Source organism: Antechinus flavipes, chromosome 3 (genome assembly GCF_016432865.1).
Source record: "Antechinus flavipes isolate AdamAnt ecotype Samford, QLD, Australia chromosome 3, AdamAnt_v2, whole genome shotgun sequence".
NCBI lineage: Eukaryota > Metazoa > Chordata > Mammalia > Dasyuromorphia > Dasyuridae > Antechinus > Antechinus flavipes.
Genome location: NC_067400.1, coordinates 589,378,352 through 589,396,388, shown reverse-complemented (window position 1 = coordinate 589,396,388; position 18,037 = coordinate 589,378,352). Strand labels below are relative to the sequence as shown.

The window sequence follows — 18,037 nt, the reverse complement described above, 5'->3', positions numbered from 1 at the left end:
GCAAGGTTGTGCCCCCCCCCAAGGTCAATCGGAACTCTCCCTTGCTGCTCTCACACTCCTATTATGCTTTAAGGCTTACAGATACTTGGCCCACACTTGGGCCACCTTAGGAACCCTCTAGGCCAATTATTAGTATCCCATATTTTTTTTAATTAAAGCATTTTATTTTTCAAAACATATGCTTGGACGATTCTTCAACATTAGCCCTCGCAAAACCTTGTGTTCCAATTTTGCCCCCCTTCCCCCACGCCCTCCCCAGATGGCAAGTAGTCCAATATATGTTAAACATGGTAGAAATATGTTAAATCCAATATACGCAGGCATATTTATACAATTATCGTAATTAGCATTCCCATTTTACAGAAAGAAAAAAAAATTGAGGCTCAGAGAGGGCCTGCAAGACCCCGTCACTAGCAAGACCCAGGTTTCCCGACAATTTCCGGGCTGCTTCCTCCATACAAACTGTCTCCCCTTCGATGCTATTTGTATTTGCTCTGCTATTAGGAAAATTACGGAGCACAAGTGTGGCCCACACCCAGGCCCTCCCTCCCGAGTCTGCAGCAGGAGCGGGACTGCCCCTGGGGGGGAGGCCTATTAAACACTGAATGTGGAAGGAGGCTGGGGGAGAGGAGGCGGAGAGCCTCCTCTGCGGGGCTGGGGGGAAGGCTCAGGCTCAGGCTCTCAACTCCTCTGTGAGAGATCCCTCCGCCACCCCCTGCTCCGGCCTTGGGGCAGTCTCTGTCCAGCCCCCAGCGAAAGTCGCTGTCCAGCTTCGCGGAGCCACTTACAACCCCCAAGCCCCGGGGTTCCTGCCTGACCTCCTTGAAATCAGGGGCTCTGGCCCCTACTTTTGTCGTGGACAAAAGGATTTGGGATGTTTTTAAATGCATAAATTGCAAGGGAAACGGGTTCTATTTAAATAATGATCAAATATGTATAATTGTGTAGATATATTCGTAAATAAAACAAGTTCCCACGGCCCAGGTCAGGGAACCATTTTCCTTAATACTGATTTTCAGACGGAAACGCTGCTTCTAGAATTGTTGGTCCGGGTGGCTTCAGAACACGAGTCCCTTCAGAGTCCTAAAAAGAAAAAGTACCTCCAGGCGCACGGAGACAGAGGGAGAAATACGAGTTTAGCTTAAGGCGCCCTCCCCTTAGGCGCTCCACAGCTAAATTTGGACTCCGAGTAGTCCAGCTCCTCCGGGAGGGTCTCCCTTCCTCCTCCAGCTCCTCCGGGAGGGTCTCCCCTCCTCCTTCAGCTCCTCCGGGAGGGTCTCCCCTCCTCCACCCCTCAGAGCTCCTTCTCTCCACACAAGGAAATCCAAATGCCCACCTAGGAGGGAAGGACCAGAGGTGGAGGAGGTGCTGCAGCGGGTGAGGTCTTGAGAACCGTATAAATGGAGAGTCTGATAGACTTGGTAACTTCTGATAAGGTACTCAGGCAGGTATGGACTGGAACTCAAGGCTTCTGACTCCAAGCCCTGTGTTTTTTCTTTAGCCCCGAGCCGAGTTCTGGAAGGGCTAGTCTGAGACCAGAATATCTCCATGGAGCCTCCAAGTCACCAGCTAAGGTTCGGGAGCTTGGCTCGTCCAGCTGGCCTGGTCCTCTTGGGTTCTGCCCCCTTCTCCTCTATACTGGCTCAGAGCTGGGGAGGGGAGACCTGGGAGCATGCTCCCTCACCCCCCAGGGAAAAGGAACTTGCCGAGCATCTTGTCCTTCTCACAGAGGAGGAAAAGGGTCCCAGAAGTGCTAAGTGATGGAGCTAGAATTCAAAAGCCTGTCTTCAGACTCCAAATTCCTCCCTCTTTCCATTACCCCACAGACAGACAGCCCAGTCGGATCCGGCATTCATTCTCAGCCCTTCACCTTTCTATCACGACTTAAAGCCTGTAAATGCATTCCCAACAACCTCCTTGCGAGGGAGGCAGTGGAGGTACATTTCCCTTTTATAGAGCAGAAAATCAGAGTTAGGAGTCAAAGTGAAAGGACTTGCTCAAGGTCACACTAGGAAGAGTGGGGGCTGGGACTCTGGCTCAGCCCTTCTGCCCAGCTGTATTCTTTCTGTGTCACCAGATTACATGCCAGTTCTTCCCCTGGCAGGAATGCCAGGCCAAGCCCTACTTCCGGGAGCACCTCAGCCCTGCCCCTCCTCGGGAGCGGTCTCCTGGGGGCCAGGGATCAGCCCAGCTGCCACCTGGTCCTGGTGCCACAAGTGCTCCCCCAGGCCGTTGAGGATATGCGCCACATCTGCCAGTCCGGCCCGCCCATCCAGGGTGCGCCCATCAGCCAACCGGCGCCCAGGGACGCTCTTCACCCGCAGCAGGGGCAGCTCCCAGGCCTGGCGGAAGGCTGTGAGGTCCCGCTCGGGAACATCAGTGTGCATGTATTGGTCAAACCTGGTGAAGAAAGTCAAGGAAATGACAGTGTCTCCTGTCGGTCCCCAGCCCCTCTTGGATGACCTGAGACTCTGCCCTCAAGCCCTCTCTTCCCCCAGACTCAATTTCCTTTATCTCCCTCTGGGAGGAACCCAGGGCTGAAGGCCAGCACTCACCCTGCCCCCACATCCCCGAGGATGTCCAGTTCCCAGACCCAAGAGCCCCATACCTCATCCCACAAGTCCCCGGTCCTGCCTCATTCATGGTCATTTACCTTTAAACCTGGAAAAGGCAAAGCACCAGGATTCTGGTCGACATCCCCTCAGATGTCTCAGAAAGAGGAGGAACCTCAGGCTTCACTGGGCTCCACCATTACCTGAGCAGGGCTGAAAATTGGGTCTTCCTGGCTCTGAGACCGGCTCTGTGCTCTGAGCCAATGTTGCCTCTCACTCTCTGTTTAAAGCCCCAGAGGGTCTTGCCGCCTGACTCTAGTGCAGAGCTTACTGGGGCAGGGAAACCTACACACAAACAGAACCTAGCCAGCGGGGCAGCCCAGACACAAGCACTCTTTTCTGGGCTCCCAGGACCGTAAAAATGGTAAGACGCCATAAGGATACTTAGAGCCGATCACCATCTTGACAGTGTTGGGAGCGTCTCCAGCAACCCGGGAAAGTTGAGCCGGGAGATCCTCAAAGGAGGAACGGTCAGTGAAGGAGAAGAGGAAGAGGAAGGCATCTGTCTTCTCCTTGCAGGCCTGAATCAGAGGAACATAAGTTTAGAAGTGGGAAAGCCCTTAGAGGCTATTGAGTACAATCCTTCCATTTCACAGATGAGAAAACTGAGGATCAAAGTGGGTAAGTGATCAGCCCTGAGGTCACAAGGCTAGTAAGTGGCAGAGCTGGGATGTGACCAGGTCCCCAAGTTCAGCAGGCTATCCCTGAGACCACGCAGTCTCGCAAAAAGCAGCTTTCAGACTCTCCCTCCAGGAGAGCCCCAGGATACACCCCATCAGTCACTGTCCTGCCGAGGGCTTCTCCGGCTCACGGAGCAGTCAGGATGCCTTGCCCAGGCCTTTGTCCTTTCCACCCAAAGCAGGACAATGGCCCTGGAGTCAGCAGTGAGCCCTAAGCATTTCCGTCTCCCACCCTGCCAGGATCTCTCTGGGGGCCGGCCTGGCCCCACCCTGGGAATGCTGTCCACGCATTCTCTAGCACGGACAGGGGGCCAAAAAGCCACGTGCTGGGAGAGACGGCAAGTTCAGATACAGAGCGGCAGTCTTGGCCCTCGGGAGCGTAACTGGGGGGCAGCAGAAAACAAACCGCAAGCGCTTGTGTCCCCCCTTACACCTTCACTCACGGGCAGAATGTGATCGAATTTCTTGAGTGCTGCCTCTCCACAGTCCCAGAACTCGAAGCGGAAAATGATCACTCGGTCGCTGGCCTGCAGTTTGGCCGGCCAATACACTATTGTTGTCTGGATGCCTAGGGAAAGAGGATGCTCATCATCTCCATTCCTCTGGACTCCAGACAGGCTGGGGAGAGACCGGGGAGGCTCCAGAACAAGAGACAAGGGAGCCCCGAGTCTCAGAGGGAGGGACATCAATCATGAGGAATAAGCACAAAGCAGACTAACAGCTATCAAGCAAAACATCAATGAAACATGGAAGAGAGGAGTCCATATATAAGAGTCCAAGGATTTAGACTAAGGGACCCCAATGTAATTAGAGGAAATTTTCTAGCAGAGGTGAGGTTTTTTTTTCACCAGTCCAGTTCTTTATTTGTAATGAATGAATTTCCTTTACAAGATAAATGTAAATATGATGATTATAATTAATGTGAATTGTTACTTAGTCATTTTTATCTGACCCTCTATAATATCACGAAATTGAATTCAGTTAGGCCTTCAGGACTATTCTACAGTTCTTTTATTTACCTCTTGATAAGAGGTGAGTTTTTCAAAGACAGCAGATGCAGCCAGTTCCTTGACTCTAGACCCAAGGCTTCCCACCCACTAGCACTTACCCACTGTTTCATGGTGTATCACAGGAACCTCCAGGCCCGCCAACTTGGCCACAAGGGCCGTCTTCCCGACCCCACTCTTCCCAGAAACAAAGATCTTGTAGCCTGCAGTGTCTGCAGCCACCTGGGGAGGTAGAACTGGCCTCTCGAGCAGCCCTAGAGTAATAAGGAAGCCTTGCTTCAGATCTTCATTCCCCAAAGTAAACCCTTTTCCCAGTTAGTGACCACCTAGTCTGACCTCTCCATTTTTCAGGCTCAGAGAGGGAAAGCAATTTAGAGAGGGCAACTTTGCAGGAAACAGGCCCTAGGGCCTCTAACATCTAGTTCAGGGCTCACTCCACTACATGTGTTGAAATGTATGAATGAATTCAACACATTTTAATTATACTAGACAAAGAGTCTTGTACCAGAGGAGTAAAAGATAATCCTTGCAAACATGAGCATGTTTGGACCAGAAGCCTCTTTCAAAACCAAGATTCAAGAAAAATCTCAGGGGAGACACCATCTTTGACAGATCATTTTTCTTCTCTGAAACTCAGTTTTCTCATCTGTAAAATATGAAGGTTAAACTAGATGATCTCTAAGGGCCCTCTGAGCTCTGGCATTATGTGTTCTAAGAACCCTCCCAACTCTGACATCCTCTGTCCTAAGGGCCCTCTTGCATCCTGTTCTAAGGGCCCTTCCAACTCCAACACTCTATGTTCTGTGGGTCCTCCCAGCACTAACATTCCTTGTTCTTAGGGCCTTCCCAGCCCTGATGTTCCTGTTCTAAGGACTCTCCCAGCTCTGACACACTGTGCTCTACTGGCCTCTCAGTTCCAACACTGCGTTCTAAGGGCCCTCCCAACTCTAACATTCCCTGTTCTAAGGGCCCTCCCGCCCTGACATTTTATACCTTAGGTTCCTTTCTAACTCTGACATTCTATATTCTAAGAGTTCTTCCAGCTCTGACATTCTATACTCCAAGGTCCGTCCCAGCTCTGACATTCTATACTCCAAGATCCTTCACAACTTAAAACATTCTGCAAACTAATGATCCTCTCAGCTCAAAATTAGGGTTACATTGTTGTGTTCCAAGGTTCCTTCTGGCTACAAAATCCTAAAGCATCTTTCATTTCTCATATCTAATGAGTATCCTATTGCTCAGGTCATCCCCTAAGGCTTTATTTATAACTGGCAGGGATGATAAATGGGAGGAAAAGATGAAAGATAACACGAGCTAAAATACCAGGTCACTTTCTTCCGGAGAGCCAACAGCCCAGAGAGGGGTCATTGAAAGTCAGAGATATAATGGACCTTTAAGCTTCAACCACATCAGTTTTCTGAGGAAGGACCTGAAGCCCACTAGCTTTCTTGCCCAAGTTTCCACACTTAGCAGAAGGCTGGGATTTGACTCCCAACGAAAGCTCCTGGGAGCCTCCCTGGCCTTGGCTGGCTGAAGACCAGAGGCTGAGTCACTACTCACCAAACACCCTTCGCCGGTTCTTCCGAAGGATGGACGACAAGTACTCTTTGCCCTCTGCGCTCTCGTGCCAGTCAGGGACAATCACAGAGCCTGGGGCTGGGAGCCGGGACATGGCCCTCCCCAAACAGTACACTCCCAGGAGTTGGAGGCTGAAGTAACGGACCTGGAATATTGGTGGGAAGATCTATGGAAAGACAGTTCTCTAAGTATGCTTCCCTGTTGCACAAGGGACAAAGCTACCAGTCTGGGTTCTCTTACTGCCCTAAAGGGGGCAATTACACAGCCCTCATTCTCTCATAGCCCCAGGAAGGAATCTTGGGGTGGGGGTGGGAGGGAGGTTCATGGCTTCCTTATGTTTTATTGCTCCTTTGAGGATGTCTAATTGTCCACCCTCTTCATCCAATGCCCCAAAAGGGCAGCTCCATGTCACCACCATCCCTCCTTCTCTTTCTTGTCCAAGGGGACATTTATAAAACCCCTTCCTCACCTCTGGGGTTGGAAGGAAGAACCTGCCTCCTTGGTCCCAGAGGGACAACTATAGGACCCCCCCTTCTCAGCCCCAGCGGGACATTGATAAGATCCCTCCCTTCCTATCTCAGAGGGACATTGACAAGACTCCCTCCCTTCCTATCCCAGGGGGACATTGACAAGACTCCCTTCTTTCCTACCCCAGGGAGACATTGACAAGACACCCTTCCTTCCTTCCTCAGGGAGACATTGACAAGACTTCCTCCCTTCCTACCCCAGAGAGACATTGACAAGACTCCCTTCTTTCCTACCTCAGGGAGACATTGACAAGACACCCTTCCTTCCTTCCCCAGAGAGACATTGACAAGACTCCCTTCTTTCCTACCTCAGGGAGACATTGACAAGACACCCTTCCTTCCTTCCTCAGGGAGACATTGACAAGACTTCCTCCCTTCCTACCCTAGAGAGATATTGACAAGACTCCTTCTCTTCTTACCCCAGGGGGACATTGACAAGACACCCTTCCTTCCTTCCTCAGGGAGACATTGACAAGACTTCCTCCCTTCCTACCCTAGAGAGATATTGACAAGACTCCCTTCTTTCCTACCTCAGGGAGACATTGACAAGACACCCTTCCTTCCTTCCCCAGAGAGACACTGACAAGACTCCCTTCTTTCCTACCTCAGGGAGACATTGACAAGACACCCTTCCTTCCTTCCTCAGGGAGACACTGACAAGACTTCCTCCCTTCCTACCCCAAGGGGACATTGACAAGACTCCTTCTCTTCTTACCCCAGGGGGACATTGAAATGACTTCCTCCCTTCCTACCCCAGGGGAACATTGACAAGACCCTTCCCATCCTATCCTAGAGGGACATTGACAAAACCCTTTCCCTTCCTATCCTGGGGGACATTGACACAACTTCCTCCCTTCCTACCCCAGGGGGACATTGACTAGACTCCTTCTCTTCTTACCCCGGAGACGTTGACAGACACCCTTCCTCCCCTGCCCCAGGAGAACATTAACAAGACCCCTTTCTCCTCTTACTATCGCCTCTCTCTCTCTGGGGCCCAAAAAGAATAATCATCCTTGCCCTTTTTTCCACTTTCTCTTCCCTGGCCCCCTCAGGAGAACTGCTCACCGCCTCCCAACAGCTAGACAACCCCAGCTTCCACGCGGATAAGTACGACCTCACTGCGCACGCATAGCCCGGTTCTAGGACCCGCCTCCCGAAGGAAGTCTGACTAACAACTCGAGAGCTCGCGCTACCCGAAGCTTTACTGTTGCCATGGAGCCCAAAAAACCCGGGAGGAGGGTTTCCTCACCCCCTCCCACTTCTCAGAGCTAAAGGCGTTCTTTCCATGGCAACAAGTGCACTGATGCGCTTGCGCATAAATGCTCGTCTTCCCAGGCCACGGGATTAGATCTCTTGAAGATGCGTATTGAAGTCAGACGCAGACCGGGCGGAAGTGAAGCCCCAAGTGGTCTGAGTGGCCAACCTCGAGTAGCTGCGGATCTTAAAGAGGCAAGAGCCGACTCAAAATCATTGTGAATGAGAACCCTCCGCTTGAGCAACTGCGACTGCGCAATTCCAACCAATCAATACACACCGGTAATCTCTTGGGCTACAAATTCTTTTTTTTTTTCTTTCAATTATTACTCTTATTATAGCTTTTTATTTACAAAATATATGCTTGGATAATTTTTCAGCATTGACCCTTGCAAAACCTTCTGTTCCAACTTTTCTCCTCCTTCCCCCCACCGCCTCCCTAGATGGCAGGTAGACCCATACATGTTAAATATGTTAAAGTATATGTTAAATACAATATATGTTTACATATCCATAAAGTTATTTTGCAGCACAAGAAAAATCGGACTTAGAAATAAGGTAAAAATAACCTGAGAAGGAAATCAAAAATTCAAGCAGACAAAAGCAGAGAGTAAAAATGCTACGTTGTGGTTCACACTCATTTCCCAGAGTTCTTTCACTGGGTGCAGCTGGTTCTCTTCATTATTGAACAAATGGAGCTGATTTGGTTCATCTCATTGATGAAGAGAGCCACGTCCATCAGAACTGATCATCATATAGTACTATTGTTGAAGTATATAATGATCACCTGGTCCTGCTCATTTCACTCAGCATCAGTTCATGTGAGTCTCTCCAGGTCTCTCTGAAATCATCCTGCTGATCGTTTTACAGAACAATAATTTTCCATAACATTCATATACCACAATTTGCTCAGCCATTCTCCAATTGATGGGCATCCATTCAATTTCCAGTTTCTAGCCACTACAAACAGGGCTGCCACAAACATTTTTGCACATTTGGGTCCCTTTCCCTTCTTTAAGATCTCTTTGGGATATAATTGGGCTACAAATTCTATCCCCCACCCCGCACCACCTCCATTTAGTTTAGAAGAAAATTCCCCTCCTTCAGGAAGATTTCCCAGATTCTTCCTTACCTCCTAGCACTGAAATGCATACTAAGAGAGCTAGGGATTGTGAACTTGTGTTTGCATTTTGGGGATAACAGTTGTTGATCTGTGTCCTCCTCTTGGTGACCCCATGGACCAATGGCACAATAAGCGCTTCCATCTTCCACTATATCCCCAAAACTGTCCAAGCTCACCATGATATCATGCATGACACCATCTATGCCTCTCATCCTCCCCCGTCCTCTTCTTCCTTTGCCTTCAGTCTTTCCCAACATCAGGTTCTTTTCCAATGACTTCTGACTTTTCATTATGTGGCCAAAGTATTTCAGCTTCAGTATTTGATCTTCCAGCCAACAACATGAATTAATTTATTTAAGTATTGATTGATTTGCTCCCCTTGCTGTCCAAGGGGCTCTCAAAAGTCTTCTCCTGCATCACAGCTCAAAACTGGGGATTTTGCAGCTCTCACTTTTCCAAACATGGCTATGGGAAAAGCCATTGCTTTGTCAGCAAGATGGTGTCTCTGCTTTTTAGTCTGCTGTCCAGATTTGCCACCGCTTTTCTTCCAAGGAACAAGCATCTTTTCGTTTCATGGCCATCATCCCCATCTACATCTCTGAGCCCAAGAACATAAATTCTGACACTGCTTCCATGTCTTTTATTTGCCAGGAAATGAAGCTACCAGGTGACAAGATCTTAGATTTTTTTGTCGTTAAACTTCAAGTCAGCTTTTACACATTTTTCTTTCAACTTCATCAAGAGACCTCTTAATTCTTCCATTTCTGTCATCAGAGATTGCTGATATTTCTCCCAGAAATTTTAATTCCAGCTTTTGATTCATCCAGCCTGGCATTTCATATGATGTACTCTGCATATAAGTGAAAAAAATAAGATGACTTGTCATACTTCTTTTCCAATTTGATACAAATCAGTTGTTTTATGTTCATTTCTTGGTCTACATGCAGGTTCCCCAGGAGACAAGTAAAATAATCTGGTATTGCCATCTCTTTGAGGATTTGCCACATTTTGTTGTGATCCTCACAGTCAAAGGCTTTAGAGTAGTTGATGAAGCAGAAGTAGGTATTTTTTAGGAACTCCCTTGCTTTTTCCATAATCCATCGAATGCCAGCATTTTGGTCTCCAGTTCCTCGGCTTCTTTGAAGCCTGCTCTTCTGGTACTTCTTAGTTCACATATTGCTGAAAGCTAGCTTGTAGCATAATCTTGCTGGTGTGACAAATGAGAACAATTGCCCTTCTTTAGGATTAGGGTTTATCCAATGGCTACAAACTGCATCATATTTTAGGATTTTAAATAGTTCAGCTAGAATTCTCCACCAGTCTTATTGGAATTTTGCATTCACTTGAGTTTATCTTTCCCTTTCCCTTTCCTTCTCTTCTCAGCTACTTGTAAAGCCTCATCAGACAGCCATTTTGTTTTTTTATCTTTCTTTGGCAGGTTTCTTGTTGTTGCCTCTTGTACAATATTTTGACACTATCTACCAGATCTCAAAGCTTTAAATCTATTTGTTGCTTCTACTTCATATTGTAAGGAATGCTATTTAGGTCATATCTATGTGGTCTGATGATTTTTCCTACTTTTGTCAATCTAAGTCTGAATTTTGAAAGAAATTTGTGATCTGAGCCACAGTGAGCTCCAGGTCTTATTTTCTAACTTATTGTAAAGAGCTTCTCCACCTTAGACTGCAAAATATATAATCTGATTTTGATGATGACACATGTTGATGTCCAGGTGTAGAGTTACCTTTTGGGTAGTGAATATAACTACTGTTTTATGACCAGTAGTTAGAGGTAAGTGAAAATAAAGATAGAATTTGTTTTTTTTTTAAACTCATATAAGTTCTTAGACCCCTTGAAATCTTTCCTAGACCCTTTGTAGAATCTGTGAGCCCAACATTAATATCCTTTCTCCAGAGTTTTAGATCTCTTTTTTCATTTCTGAGTTTTCCAAGACAGTTCCCTTCCAGAGGGCTAATTAAAAGAAGCATTAGGTTAGGATATCAGAATCCAAGGGCTAACCAGGACCTCTAAGCTCCTTGTGTCCAACCTTTCCAGCAGAAAGATTCTATTAACACCCCTTGCAAGTGGTCATCCAGGCTCTATTGAAAACCTCCAGTGATGGAAAATTCATCTCCTCTTAAGGCAATCCCACTCCATTTTCAGCTCAATTTCAGTATTCTAGCCCTTGCCCTAACCACTGTCTACTTATAGTTCCTTATCTCCACTCCCCAACAATATCTTGGATCATCTCAGCCCCTGGGGGTTCTTCCATATCTCTTGACTTCTGGAGAACTGAATGGAGCTGCTCACCCAGTGGTCATGGACAAGCTGATGCCATTGTGAGATAAGAAGCCCAGAGCCTTGTATTTCCCCATTAAACTCAGAGCTGTAAGTAGTATGTTTTGTGGCTGGGAATGGATGAAGTGCTCAAGAGATGCGGTCATCATAAGAACAGATCTCAGTAAAACATTGCAATCATCAAGGATGAAAACAGCTGGGGAGACAAGTCCTGATATGAGAAAAGTTTACTTGGGGCAATGCTGGCAGTACGCTGAAAATGTTGTCCCTCTGGTTAAAAGCCCCGTTTGACTCACCCTAAAACCTCTGCTTTTTCTAAGTTCCTCTCAACCCTAGGGAACTGCCCTCATTAGACTCCCCAGGCGCCAAGCACTCTTGCAAAAAATAAGGAAATTGGGTTGACTGGATTATCTACCCAGCTAGGCTGTTTAATCTTTTTCACTCATCTCTTATGCAATCTCGTACTTCAGCAGTTCTCAAGCCCCCAGAGCTACCCTCAGCCCCTCTCTGCCATCATGTGAACTGGTCTTGAACTTTCTCAAAGTTGTGCAAGCTGAGCTCTCATTCTCCATTTCTACAGCTTCTAATCCTCTTCATATCCTCACCCAGTTTCCCCTTCCCTCCAATCTCTGGGGAAGAGGTGGACCTTCTCTAGGGCACAGATACATCCTGTCCTTTCCCGTGTATACCATCCCCTGGTTCTATCCCCTCCCATCTCTATGACTTGTTTCATAAATCATTCCTTCTCACATGCATCTCCAGGGCTTTCTCCATTGAGAATACATTTCTTTAGACTGCTTGCCATCTAGGGGAGGGGGTGGAGGGAGGGAGGGAAAAATCGGAACCGAAGTGAGTGTAAGGGATAATGCTGTAAAAAATTACCCTGGCATGGGTTCTGTCAATAAAAAGTTATTAAAAAATAAAAATAAAAAAAGAGAGAATACATTTCTTTAAACTGCAAACATGTTCAGGTCTTTATTAGTTAAACAAACAATATACAAATAATGAATAAATGCTTTTCTGTTACCCTAATACCCCATCAAACTACAAACCTACTTCTTTATTCACTGCCATAATCTGAGAAAGCTCTTCACGCTCAATGTTCCTTCTTTACTACCCATCTTGCAATCAAATTTATATGCCCACCACTCTACAGAAATGGCCATCTCCGAGGTCACTCTACAGAAAAGGCCATCTCTAAGGTCTTTTATGATTTCATTGCCAAATCCAGAATTATTTTTTTGCTTTTAGTCATCCTCCATGATCTCTCTTCATATTGTGACATGGTGGACTGCTTCCTCTTCCTTCATGCCCTGCTTGAACCAGATGTTCCATAGACATCTCAACCTAAACATGTCCCTAACAGAAATCATTATTATCTTTCTTCCCAAAACCTTCCTTCTTCCCAACTTCCTATTATTGTCAAGGGCACCACCAAACTCCCAGTTGTCCGGGATCATCCTTCAGCATCATTCTGATCTCTTCACTCACTATCTAATTTTTTGTCAAATCTTGTCCTTTTTATTTTCACAATATCTCTCTAGCTCAGACCTTCTTCATCTCTTACTCAGACTCTTGTACAATCTTCCAACTGGCTTTTCTGTTCACCTGCCAGGATGATTTATCTAAAGCATTAAACTGATCTCATCACTCTAGCTCCCAACAAGAGTGGCTCCCTAGTACCCTTAAAATCAAATATAAAATCCTCTGTTTAGCATTTAAAGATCACCTTTCTAGTTTTCTTATATTCTGCTTCTTCTATGAACTCTATGATCCCCCTTAAACTAGCCTATACTTACACTATCTCCTATATTAGTATCCTGTAGCAGAGAAATACTCGTCTCCCCTCCTCTCTGCCTCTTGGAATCCCTGGATTTAAGAGAGTTCAAATGCCAACTTCTAAATGAAACCTTTCCTAATTTCCTTATTACTATTTTCCCCCCTGAGGCAATCGGGGTTAAGTGACTTGCCCAGAGTCACACAGCTAGGAAGTGTTAAATGTCTGAAATCACATTTGAACTCAGGCCCTCCTGACTTTGGGGCTGGTGCTCTATCCACTGCGCCACCTAGCTGCCCCATTTCCTTATTACTATTGAAAGTACCACCATCCTTCCAGAGACCCAGTCTCCCAACTTGGGAGTCATCCCGAATTCTTCACTATCTTTCCCCTCCACCTCTATGCTGTTGCCAAAGCCTGCCAGTTTCACCCTTACAGCATCTCTCAAGTATCCTCCCTTCCCTCCTCTGGCTCTTTAGTGATGGCTTTTATCATCTCATGCCTTGATGCAATAGTCTGCTGGTGACTTTGCCCAGTCCTGCTTCACTCAAATCCAGTTTACATCCAAGTCAAAACATCACCTTCCTGATGTCATCGGTCCTTTTCCAGAACAAAGCACAATCAACAAATAACAATAGCTTGCTGGTGATGGAATTCTCTCACTTCGCCCATCATCCTCCATTCAGCCACCAAAATGTCTTTCCTAAAGCTCAGGTCCCCAGTCATATCGCCCTCCATCTCTAAAAACTCCCCAAAACCTCCAGAAGCAAATACAAACTGTTGTTTAGCATTGAAGCTCTCTATAATGTAACCCCCTCTTATCTTTCCAATCTTTCACTTCCCTCCCCTCCCTGTCCCCTCTGAGCCAGGACACTGGCCTCCGGGCTCATTCTGGAACAAGATTCTGCAGCTCCAGACCCGCTGCTTTTTTTCTCCCCCGACTGTCCACCTTGCAGTGAGCTCTCTCTCCTGATATCTGGCTTCCTTCAAATTTCAGCTAAAATCCCACCTTCTTCAGGGAGCCTTTCTTAAGATGCCTTTGTTCTAAGACCTTATTTGTGCTGATTACTTCCTGCTTGCCCTGTATATTGCTCGTATGTAGCTTTGTGTATGGTTGTTTGCATGTTGTTTTCCCATTAGATGATAAGATCTTTGAGGGCAGAGACTGTTCCCCCGCCCCCTTTTTTTTTTCATTCTTTGCTAAACACTAGGAATAGCTTTAAAAAAAAATAAAAATAATTTGTTATTTTTCCAAATACATGCAAAGATAATTTTCAGCATTCACCCTTGCAAAACCCTGTGTTCCAAATTTTTCTCCCTCCCTCCATATCACCCCCCTCCTCTAGACAGATTCAGGTAATCTAATATAGATTAAATATATGCAATTCTTCTAAACATATTTCCCATTTATCATGCTGTACCAGAAAAATCAGCTTGAAGGGAGAAAAATGAGAAAGAAAAAAACAACCTAACAAATAACAACAAAAAAAGTGAAAATACTATGTTGTGATCCACATAGAAGTAGTTTTTTAAAAATTTTGTCATTGTTCAGTCATTCTTCTAGTTACATCTGTTTCTTTGTGAGCCCTTTTGGGGGTTTATGTAGGTAAAGATAATGGAGTAGTTTACCATTTTCTTCTCCAGCTCATTTTACAAATGTGGAAACTGAAACAAACAAGGTAAAGTGACTTCCCCAGGGTTACACAGCTAGTAAGCATCTGAGGTCCAATTTGAACTCAGGAAGGTGAGTACTAAATCACTATCATCTTGGAGGGGGAATGAAACTGTATTCCCTTTAAAATTATCACTCTGAAATTCTGCTTCCTTTTGATCTGATATTTTTGAACTCTCAGGCCCTCCTGGGGAAGGCATATCCTCCCAGATAAGTTAAGTATCGTTATTCAATAAGAAATATTGGTCAAAAAGCATCCCATTGATCTTTTGAGGATGCTAGACCCTTTGAATTCCAATTGGAGATCTGGGCCAGATACCAATAAGCATCTAGGCCCAGGAACTTTGGCTTTCTTTTCAAACAGAAACCTGAAGCCTCAAGATTCCTTTTTGAAGAGCTGTTTCTGGGTTCACACCTTGTAGAGGCCCAAGTAGTTTGCTAGGATGCTGCCTGCGGATAAGGCATTCTCTTCTCAGTGCCAGCCTCCATTTCCCCAATAGGCTTTGCCACTAAAGAAGTCAGTCTCTTAGTAAAGCTGGCTTCCTATCCAACAATAAACTTCCATTTTTGCCAATTAATATTTTGGATTCGTGAATTCCTTCACAAAGAACCTACGCCGACTAAAAGGGGATTTTAACAACTTTCCAGACTACTTAGGATTCATCTTATATACATACTGAATATACCTTTTTTTTATATATTCGTGTCATGTCCCCATTAGAACATAAGTTCTTTGAGGGCAGAAACAGTCTTCCCTTCAGCCTATGTTTAGCCCAAGCCCTGGTTATAGGATTCTCTTTAAAGTCTTGTCTACTGGTTATTTGTTATCTTCCAAGGACTTCTTTTTTTAATACTGTCCCCCTGACCTTGGTAACCTCATCCACTCTCATGGCTCCAGTTATCCCCTCTCTGTAGAGATTCCCACATCTGCTTCTCCCCAGACTCCAAGACCCCTATTTCCAAACTGCCTGCTAGAAACCCTCTGAGCACCAACCCAAGATGTTCACAAGGAAATAATTTCCTTCCTCATCCCAACTTCTTCACTTTGATTAATGACCCCACCCAGGTACATAACCTCAGAGTCACCTTTCCCTTCTCCCTCCGCCCCCAACCAAGCCGCTGCCAAGTTCTATTGTTTCCACCACCACAATGGTGTTTCCACCCCTACACTCCTTCTGTCACCACCCTTGTTTTGGGTCCTCACCTCTTTTCACCTAGAGTGCCTCCTAACTGGTCTTTCTGCTTCCAGTCTAGGACTTCTGAAATCCACCCTCCAAATTGTTTTCCAAGTTATCTCCCTAAGGTCGTCAAGGTAGGGCTCTCTTAAGGCTTTCTGTAGCTTCCTATTGCCTATGGAATCAACTTTAATGTCATTGGTTCGGGTCATTTTGGTCCTTTTGAAAACAAACTTTTGTTCTCAAAGAGCACCAAAACGACGTCACTATATTAGAATCGAGTTATAATGCGTCACACTGTGACTGATCAGACCAACACGACCTTGAAATGCTCTGCCACAGGTTGGCACAAATAATCCAGGTGAACATTTGGGATGGATTCTCTAATTCTGCACATTTCAATTTTCTTTTTCTGACAGCCACATGAGCTCTTGCCCTGCGTGAGTTTTCCATAAAACAGTCTTTTAGATAAGTATACACACTTTGAACAACGTGGCCAGCCCAACAGAGCTGTCCTCTCTGTGGTATTATTTAAGTGCACTGCAGTTTGGTTCAAGAGTGGACCTGGTACTTTATCTTGTGAGGTGATTTTCAGACTATTCCTAAGACAATTCAAATGGAAATCATTCAGTTTCCTGGCATGACGCTGGTAGACCAATATTTAAAATAAGCACTTTCTGGATGGTCAATCAATAAATATTTCATAATTGCATATATTTAATCCATGTCAGGTTGCTTACTGTCTTGGGAAGGAGGAAGGTAAAGAAGGGAGAGAGAAAAAATTGGAACAAAAAGTATAAAAACAAATATTGAAAACTATATATGTATTCAGAAAAATAAAATACTATTTAAAATATAGGAAAATATCAGAAAATAAATACATAAATCTTTCTTTTTTTCTTTTTCTTTTCTTTTTCTTTTTTTTGCTGAGGCAATTGGGGTTAAGTGACTTGCCCAGGGTCACACAGTAGTACCTAAATATTTCTTAAAGCATTCCCCCATGTGCCAGCCGTGCTGAGTGCTGGGGATTGAGAGAAAGGTAAAAGCATGATTTCTGACTTCAAAAGGCTCCCATTCTAGTGGGGAAAAGACAATGTTTCAAATAAGATCCATGCTAAGTGGAAGGTAACTTGTGAGAGTGGAGGATGTTTCATTTTTGTATCCTCAGTGCCTAACACTTGGTCTACAACTAAGAGATGGTTAATTGACTGGTACCGACTCTTCCAGTAATCATTGTGTCTCCCAACTCTTGGTTCAACTGTATCTCATACAATCTCCCTTAAGGAACCCTAAAAACCAGCAAACGGGATTCTTCTCATGCTGTCCATCTCTATTTATTCATTCATACCATTCCCCATGCTTGGGAAAAGCTCATCCTTCACCATTCATCTAGCTCTCCCTTCAAAGCTCAACTCATGCCTTTACTACTAGGAAAGTGACCATTCCTTTCTCAAATTTTCTTTCTCTTTTTTTAAGATTACAATGGGGGCAGTTAGGTAGCACAGTGGATAAGGCACCAGCCCTGAAGTCAGGAGGACCTGAGTTCAGATTTGATCTCAGACACTTAACACTTTCTAGCTATGTGACTTTGGGCAAGTCACTTAACCCCAATTGCCTTATCAAAAAAAATAACAATAATGATTACAACGAAAAAAAATTTTAAGACTTTCCAGTTTTAGTTATCATCTAAATTCAATATTCCTAGTCAGCAAAAGGAGGTTCTTTAAACCTGAGATATGACTTGTATCTCAAAAGAGCTGGGTGGCACAATGGATAGAGCACTGGGCTTGGAATCAGGAATACTCATTTTGCTAAGTTCAAATCTGGCCTCAGACATGTACTAGCCGTGTGACCCTCAGAAAATTACTTCACCCTATTTGCCTCAGTTTCCTCATCTATAAAATGAGATGGTCAAGGAAATGGCAAACCACTCCAATATCTTTGCCAAGAAAACCTCAAATGGAGTCACGGAAAACTGGACATGATTGAAAACCATCTAAAAACAAATTTATCTCACTGAAAACTTATAGTGCAGTCAGATGGTGCTGTGGATAGAGCACCAGCCCTGGAGACATAAGGATCTGAGTTCAAATGCAGCCTTGATAATTGCTAGTTGTATGACCCTGTATGAAAAGTCATTTTTATCTCTTAAAAAAAGCAACTTATAGATAACAATTGTTGTATAACTGTTGTTATAGACAATAGTTCTTAATTTTTTGGTATCCATGGACCTCTTCTCAGAAGAATGTTCGTTATGAAATGTTACAAAGGAAATTGATTCCATTGAAATACAGTAACCAAAATATTTTTAAAACAAATTTACCGACCTCT

The 18,037-nt window shown here is 45.1% G+C and overlaps 1 protein-coding gene across 1 annotated transcript; it reads right to left on the bottom strand.

Annotated features, from left to right (window-relative positions):
* Positions 1–142: 142 nt before the first annotated feature.
* CPLANE2 (ciliogenesis and planar polarity effector complex subunit 2) lies at positions 143–7,651 on the bottom strand. Its single transcript, XM_051988455.1, has 6 exons — positions 7,473–7,651; positions 5,863–6,046; positions 4,401–4,553; positions 3,736–3,860; positions 2,997–3,133; positions 143–2,400 (listed from the first exon to the last, which is right to left on the bottom strand). Exons 2-6 carry the CDS (start codon positions 5,972–5,974, stop codon positions 2,139–2,141), a joined length of 789 nt encoding a protein of 262 aa, XP_051844415.1. The 5' UTR covers positions 5,975–6,046; positions 7,473–7,651; the 3' UTR covers positions 143–2,138.
* Positions 7,652–18,037: the final 10,386 nt, after the last annotated feature.

Excerpts from the sequence above, each read along its gene's own strand:
- CPLANE2 (XM_051988455.1), bottom strand. The coding sequence starts at position 5,974 with ATGTCCCGGCTCCCAGCCCCAGGCTCTGTGATTGTCCCTGACTGGCAC. Across the intron at positions 4,554-5,862 it reads GAACCGGCGAAGGGTGTTTG|GGCTGCTCGAGAGGCCAGTT; the intron begins GTGAGTAGTGAC and ends TTATTACTCTAG. Across the intron at positions 3,861-4,400 it reads GATACACCATGAAACAGTGG|GCATCCAGACAACAATAGTG; the intron begins GTAAGTGCTAGT and ends CTCTTTCCCTAG.